Here is an 8,112-nt window from a genome sequence, read left to right as displayed (position 1 = left end):
TTGGGGAGACCACAACTTTTATCAAAGGCTTAAAGGTATGACAATCAAAAGAAAGGTGACATTCAAACCTACCAGTGTACCAAAAGTATCCATACCAAGGAAGAAGGTCAAGGACAGGTCCCTGGGGAGCAAACATTTAGACTCCTAGGTGGGAAGGTGAGAAAGAAGCCCTATTGAAAAAATAAAACCAGTAATGGTAAAATGGTAAAACAAAACAAAAGTTTAAAGACTGGGTAGTAAACAAGTCAAGAAAATATGGAATAACTGAGAAACAATTGACTGAAGAACAGCTAGGTATGGGTGCCAACACCAGTAGCAGTGGGTTGTGTGAGAGGTAACACAATAGTAAGAGCTACTCTTATGAAATTTAACTAGAGATTTAATTGTAGTTAGAATGAGGCAAAAAAGAGATGTTAACATGTATATTAAAAGGAGTTCATTGGAGAGACATGTTGAAGACAGATGATTGACCAATCTCAGAGTTGGAAAGAGATTATCAACAGCACAAAAGGAATTAGCTTTGGAGTGGCAGATGGACAATACTTGATGAGATGATTACAGGTATTTACAGTTGGAATTGAAAATTTAGTTCCTAGTTTTTGACACAGGAGGCTGGATGTTGGATAGTGATTTAGGTGTGTGGCCCTGAAATTTCACTGCATTAGAATCAGTGAATATTAAGAACAGATTGTTTGGAGGGTCTCATTTAGTAGATTCTCATTCATTCAGGTGCCTCTACCATTTAAGAAGCTCCATAGTTATACCTGAAAATAATGTCAATTAAATCTTAATTAAAAGAAATACCATAGTTGATTTTTAATGAACAGCTAGATCTGATAACTTACCTAGAAAGAAGCAACACTGAATTATAGGCCCCCAAAATGTTAAAGTAAGTCAACACATACCCCTGGGAACTAGAACTAGTAAGTAATCTACAATATGAAGTGTAGCAAAGAAAGCCAAAGGAAGCCTCAGGGAAGATGGAATATTGTCTTTTAAAGTAATAGTTGAAGTTTGTGAGAATAAAAGGGTTATTTCCTAAAACTTACAAATTTTTTCTTTACAATGTTCTGATTTTAACATAATTTGCTTACTTAAAACTTTGAATTTCAATGTTCCGGAAAATACTAAAATACAACCTTATTCAGCTAAAAATAAAATAAGCTTTGGCAAAAAAAAAAAAAAAAAAGACCTAATTATATAATAAAAATTCTAAGATTTCCATGTAACAGCTTAGCCTAAAATAGAACATTCTAGCTTCCAGTTTTGCTTTCCTGGCTGACTTTGTTTTTACAAACCATTTAGCAACTATTAAATGCTGTAAGAGGTTTATACAGAATATTCAGAAAAAATGTAAGAAGACATCTATCTAATCATTCCTGCAAGTGGAAAGATTTAGCCGACTAAAGAGGAATCTGGACGTAGAAATGGAACGTCGGGTTACTGTCAAGGCCTGAACTTCTGTAGAAGTAGGGTTTTCTCCTAATCCTATACGGGGTCACTTTGCTGTGCAGGTGGGAAAGAGCAAGAACCAAGGCACCCATGGAGTGTCTAGTCAGTTTGCAAGTGTGCACCAAAGGGAGAGCAAGGATGCTGGAGAAGTAAGAGAGTGCCTACACAGAAGGGAGAGGATTACCTGGTGTTGGCTTTACTCCCTCCTCTGGAACTAGATGCAGAGTTTATCTATGGGGGATTAGGCAGACCCCTCTTTGGAAAACCTGAGAGGTGGAACCATAAGCTTCCACTTCTCTGGAATGCTGAGATGCCCACTTCAGTGTTCTGGAATTTCACTTGAGAAATTTCCTTCAGTCAGTCCCTCACTTACCTTGAAATCCTGTGCATTCTGAGTTTTTACATCTTGACTCCTAAGTATTCCCAATGACTCCTTGCCAAAACAAGTGTTTTTCTTAGTCTCTTAATCTCTCCTGGCCCATATACTCCTTAAAAGTACTTTCTTCTGCTTTATACAGCAGTGCATGTTTTCCTATCCTTTTGTACTTTTACTTAGGAAGAAATTTTTTTTAATTAAAAAAATCAAATAACAAAGTCTCCTTTCACATCTTTCTTGCTCTATAAAGTAACTACTGAATTTATCTTCTGTAGATCCTTTTTTTGAAAAAACTGAGATTGCATGTGCAGTTTGCCTTTTTTAAAATTCAGTGTATCTTTTTCCATGTTGATGTAAATCCTCATTTCTACAACTGTGTAATATTTCATATGAATGCAGCCTAATTTACCCATTCTTTCACTGATACTCAAGTGTCTATTCACAACTATAATGCGTCGCAGCGACTATCCTACTGTAACTGATTTCTGAGATTTTTACAACTGGATAAAGTTACCAAGTATGCAGTGTACATTTAGAATTTTGACAATGCCAAATTGTCCTTCTTGGGTCACACCAATTTAATCTCTCACCAGCAGGGTGTTTAAACCTCTTCCAATACTCATTATCCATTTTTTTAGTTTTTACTAGCGATGTGCAAAGAGCATTCTTTCTTGTGCATTTGAGTATCTTTTAACTTGCTTTTTTTTCAAATTGATGTCAACTAATACAACATACATTAGTTTCAGGTGTACTTGCTCTTATTTTTAATTACGTTTTTTGTGCATTACTTCTAGAGTTATTCTTTTTCAGACTTGATAATAAAGCTGGTCTACCTTTGATCTCAACTGCATGTTAACATACCTTGTAGCCTTTTGTTTATAAATTTTTTCTCTGTGGTCTTCAGGGTTCATATTGCTTAGGAAGGCCTTTGCAATATGCATAAAACAACCGTTAATTCTTAAATTTTTGTATATGGAAATGAAGAGCCTACATTCCTGTATTTGAAATGCTACCTCTATAATGAACATGCACATGGGATTATTTCTGAATTCTAGTTTGTTCCATTAATCGAATTGTCCAGTCCTATTCCAATACCTCCTGTTCTAAATACTCTAGCTTTGTACTTGTGATGTGTATTTGGGTTATTGTATTTTTTAAAAAAACATTTTGGTTAATCTTGCACATACATTCTTCCAGAGAAACTTTAAAACCATTTTGTTGGGTGCCTGGGTAGCTCAGTCAGTTGAGCATCCTTCAGCTCAGGTCATGATCCATGGTATGTCAGGTTCTGCACTGACAGCACAGAGCCTGCTGGGATTCCTTCTATCCTCTCTCTCTGCCCCTCCCCCGTTTGTGCTTTCACTCAAAATAAATGAACTTTAAAAAACCCCGAAACTTCAGATAATAAAAATCATCTTGTTGATTTCCACTAAAAATTGTTAAGTATTTTTCCTCAAAATGCAAAAAGTTTATAATCTGAGGTGAATCTTATCTTTCCATTGCTGAGCCTACTCATGTAGGGCACAGCATTCTTTCCATTTATTTTGATTTTCTGTAACATACATAAATGAAATATTATGTTTTGATGTAGGTTTTCCTTTTTTCTTGATAGATTTCACCATTGTTGCTGCTAATGTGAATAGTTCTTTAGAAGTTTGGTTTATAAAAAATCTCAATGTTGCTCTGAGAGCTTACCATCTTCCTTCCAATGTTTCATAGTTTTTTAGTTGTTTTAGATTTCCAGGTAAACATTATCATATACCTTAATTTCTTCCCTTCCAATTTCATACCTTACTTTACTACAGTGGATCCCTAATTCTCAGAACAATGTTTAATTGTAGGAATGACAGCAGATCACCTAAACAATGCCATTAAGTGTGCTGTTTATCTTTGGTTGATACCCTTCATCCAGTTAAGCAAGCTTCCTTTTATTACTTAATATGAACTGTATTTTTAAGAAATCAGTAATTTTCAGTATCAATTAAGATTATATAGTTTTTCTTCTTCAACGTAGGAAATTTTCATTACATGTCTAATGTTGATCATCCTTGACCATAACCCAACTTGGTTATTATGTTATTTTCTAAATGCACTGGTGGCTTCTTAGTTTCCTTAATTTCTTTGCAGGTATATTCCTAAGCGGCACTGAGCTGGGTTTTTTTTTTTCCAGTATCCTTGTTTAGATTCTGTTACAGTTCTGCTACCTTCATATCTGGGATATATTACATTCTTCTCTATGCTTTGTTCCTGGTGACTTTTGTCAGGGGTATGTAGAGCATTCTTTTATGCTTCCTTTATTAAGGTTTTCTAACTCTTCAATTTTTTGAAATCTGTATTTTCCTAGAAAATTATCCAAGTCAATTTTCAAGATTATTAGTATATAAGGCTATGCTAGGGGTGCCTGGGTGGCTTAGTTGGTCAAGCATCTGACTTCAGTTCAGGTCATGATCTCATGGTTAGTGGGTTCCAGCCCCACGTCGGGATCTGTGCTGACAGCTCATAGCCTGCAGCCTGCTTCAGACTGTATCTCCCTCTCTCTTTCAAAAATGAGTAAACATTATATATATAAAAAAAAAAAAGGCTAGGCTAAATTCACTTCTAATTTTGGAGGTCCCTAATATCCATAATATGTTCCCTTTGTTTCCAAAATTGTTTTCTCCCTTTCTTCTTTAGATTTGCTAAGTGTCTACTCTTTTCAAACAACAGCTATTATTACTAATTTTATTTTCTATTTCATTAATATCTTTTATTTTTAATTCCTTTTATTTTGGGAGATCTTATTTTTTCTGCTTCTTTGCTGTTTCTGTTTTCTTTTCTGATCCTTCCTGCCATGTGTGTATCTTTTAAGGACGTGCTGACCCTCAGTGAGTTTATCCACACAACATAGCAACATATGAAGCCTTTACCATTAGCCTATGTAGCCTACAAAGTCTGTATTAATCTGGAGTCAGAGTGGGTTCCAATTCCCCACTTCCTACTTATGAGATCTCGGCCAAATGTGAGCAGTTTCTTCATCTGTAAAACAGAAATAATAATACACATTAAGTTTGAAACTATTTGCAAATCATTTAGCATAGAAACTTGCTCCTATTAGTAACTCAATAGGTGTTTGGTAAGATAAAACACCTCAGTTGCCCTATTTCTAAAAATAAGGGGATTGGGATGACTAATCCCAAATTCCCTCCCAAGTGCAAAAAAGTTTATTTTCAGTCTATCAGTTCATCCACCAGACAATCAACTGATCAAGCCACCCACGAACCCCCACCACAATTACTAAGCCTTCCACTTGAACTAAGTATTCCAAATGTCAGGAACACCAAGATGAATAATGAAAAGGTCTTTACCTTCCAGAAGCTCAGAGTCCTTGGGGAGTAGGGGTGAAGATCAACTATTAAACAGTAATTGTAATGTAATATGGTAAGTGGTTTAATAAAGTCTGTGGAAATTCAGACTTTGAAAAGGATGTGCAGCAAAATCAAAGACCTAGGTTGAAAACCTAATTGCGATACTTAATACTAGCTGTGAACCTTCAGGCAAGTAATGTTGATGCTTTATTTCTCTTTCTGTCCCTTTCTGTCTCTATACGGTCCTGGTAGGTTAGGATTGAATAAGAAAACAAATACAAAGTATAAAGTGCCAGAGTCACATGAACTCAGCAAATAGCAGTTGTTAGCATTACTAATATTACAAGAGGCTATGGAAGTTAAAGAAAGCCAATTCACTGTACTTCAAGAGAGGAATGATAGGGTCTGGGGAATATCCCAAACGTGTTTACGGAACAAACCCTGAGGATGGAAAAAAAAAAAAAAAAAAAAAAAAAAAAAGAATGAAAGGGCAATTAAGGTGGGTGATGCTCTTAAAGGGCAGAGAATTCTAATTTTTGTATTCTCTGCTGCTAGCATTATATCCAACCCACATATTCCTTCTCTGTCTCCGTTTTTTAGTAGGCTCCACGCCCAACGTGGGGCTCGAACTCAAGACCTGGAGATCAAGAGTCCCGTGCTCTACCGACTGAGGTAGCTAGGTGCCCCGTGAACCATGTATTTTCAATAAAGAGTGAATGGAAGAATACCCATTAAATAATAAGGTTGGAGAAATAAAAGATTTGAGCGAAACTGTTGCAAGTATCATTTTACATTAAAGGGAACCTAGGAGTTAGAGTCAGGAATCATGGAGCAGTCTTTTGACTACTGACCTGTGTTTATACTGGCTCCACAACTTACCTGCTGTTTGGCTTTAGCAAATTACTGATACCTTGAATCGCCTCACATACAAAACAGGGCTAACACCTACCTTACACAATTATGCTCAGAATTAAGTACCAAGCAATTATCCAAGAGCCTGGCACTAATAAAGCATTCAATAATGAAAGCGGCTGCAGCTAACTTCTCCTTTGGGTCTTTCTCAGTACCTGTGAAATGACAGGATAAGAACAAATTTCCTCCAATGTTCCAACAAGCACTGAAAAATTATACTAGGTTTGCCAAGGACGAAGAAAGGCCCCGCCCGGCCCGCGCCACACAGGTCACCTACGCAAACTGCAGTCCTGGAGCCCGCATCTGCGTCGCTGAGCCATGGAAGGCGTGATCGATGCCAGGCCGTTAGAGAGACGCGGCCTAGACAGGCTGCATGTGAGACCCCGCGGAATCTCAGGAACACCAGCCCACACGACCATCCGATTTCTCTAGAGGCGAAGCCTCGAAAAAGGTTGAGGGGAGGCCGGAAGTGACGCAAGGTCGTGAGGAACCGGAAATGACCGCAGCACGCCGGAAGTTTACCCGTTTCCAAGGCAACGGCTCCACCGCAACTACAACCGGTTAGCTGTAGTCGGGACGCTGGAAAGCACCTCGGAGGAGAGGGTAGCGGCTGACGGCGGCCGCCGCCAGAGCGACTCGCGGAGAGTAGCAATCGAAGACGGCGGCCGCCTCACTAGTCATCGCGTTTGGAGGACAAACGGCCGACATGGTCAAAGCGGCGGCCAGTTAAGGGAAAGAGTTAGCCAAGACAGGGGAAGTATCCGTGAAGACGGCGGCCACCTCTATAGGGGCTCTAGAAGAGTAGGTGAAGACATCGGCTTCTCCCGCAGTGACTCGAGAAGAGTCAGTGAAGACCTTGGCAGTGTCCCTCTGGAGAGAGTTAGGGGAGATGGTGGCCGCTGTTACAGCACCTCCTGGGAGACATTAAGGGGAGACCGCGGCTTCAGCAGCAGCGACGTGAATTTAAGTGAAGTCGGTAGCCACCAAACTAGTGACTGTGAGGGACTGGTCCGAGAAGACCGCGGCCTCCGCTTCAGTGATTCTTGGGAGGGGGTCAGAGAAGTCCCCCAAACCAGCGACTCCGGGGAGAGAAGCAGTGACTACCACAGCCGCCGCCTCAGTGACTCTTGGGAGGAAGGGAGTGCCGATGGCGGCCACAGCCTCAATAATTCCTGGGACGGAGTAAGTGAAGATCGCGGCTACGCGGCCAGCGACTCCTCTGCGGTGAGCGTCAGCATAGACGCCAGCCGCCGCCTCAGTGGATTCTGGGAGGGAGAAAGTATAGACGAGGGTTCCCGCTGCGGGAGCTCCTGGGAGAGAACCAGGGAGGACGGCGGCCCCGGTGCTAGCGACGACGAAGGCGGTAGCCGCTGCAGTGGCTCGTGGGTGACAGCAAGTGAAGATCACCGTAGCGGTAGGGGCCTGGACTCGATTCCTCCCCGAAGTCCGCGGGATCGCACCATGCCCGGGGTGTCAGATTCAGGCCCCTCCACTTCCTCTAGGGAGACTGCAACCCCAAGTGAGTCAGACTACTTCTCTTGCCCCTGTCTCTGCCTCTCTTCTCACTTCACCCACATCACCGTTGGCCCTTTCTGGTACTTTCGTTTCTCAGCTGTTACTCCTAATTTCCCTCTGACATATTTTAAGTGGGTCCCAAGGCTGTTCACCTGTTTCTCATCCTCCCTCCAGGTTTCCTCACTTTCTTTCCACCTGCTATATTCCCGAGACTTCCTACCCAGATTGACATCAACGCTTGTTAAATCTTATGGACCCTTGGCTTCTCTGCAGCATTTGACCCTTGTGGAGATGACTTTAGATTTACCTAGTTTTCTTCCAATCTACTGACGCTCCCTTTCCCTTTGATGACTTTTCTACCATCCTCTCCTTAAATGCTGTCCCCCCCCCCCCCCCCGGGGATAGTGCCATCACTGATGCTTTTTTTTTTTTTCCTGGTCGTGTACTATGACTTCAACCCCTTTGAAATCTTTATTATTCAACCATCCAGTAAATATTTACTGAGGGCTTACT

At 40.6% G+C, this 8,112-nt stretch overlaps 1 protein-coding gene across 1 annotated transcript in view; it reads left to right on the top strand.

Annotated features, from left to right (window-relative positions):
• The first annotated feature begins 6,418 nt into the window (after positions 1 to 6,418).
• Positions 6,419 to 8,112, top strand: part of ANKRD42 (ankyrin repeat domain 42) — a 74,555-nt gene continuing 72,861 nt past the window's right edge. The window contains exons 1-2 of the mRNA XM_023239398.2: positions 6,419 to 6,428; positions 6,572 to 7,603. Coding sequence (XP_023095166.2) covers positions 6,419 to 6,428; positions 6,572 to 7,603 — 1,042 coding nt within the window. The remainder of the gene's footprint in view (positions 6,429 to 6,571; positions 7,604 to 8,112) is intronic.

This window comes from Felis catus, chromosome D1, assembly GCF_018350175.1.
Source record: "Felis catus isolate Fca126 chromosome D1, F.catus_Fca126_mat1.0, whole genome shotgun sequence".
Taxonomy (NCBI): Eukaryota; Metazoa; Chordata; class Mammalia; order Carnivora; family Felidae; genus Felis; species Felis catus.
The sequence above is the reverse complement of the archived record's forward strand: the minus strand, read 5'-3'. Positions and strand labels throughout refer to the sequence as shown.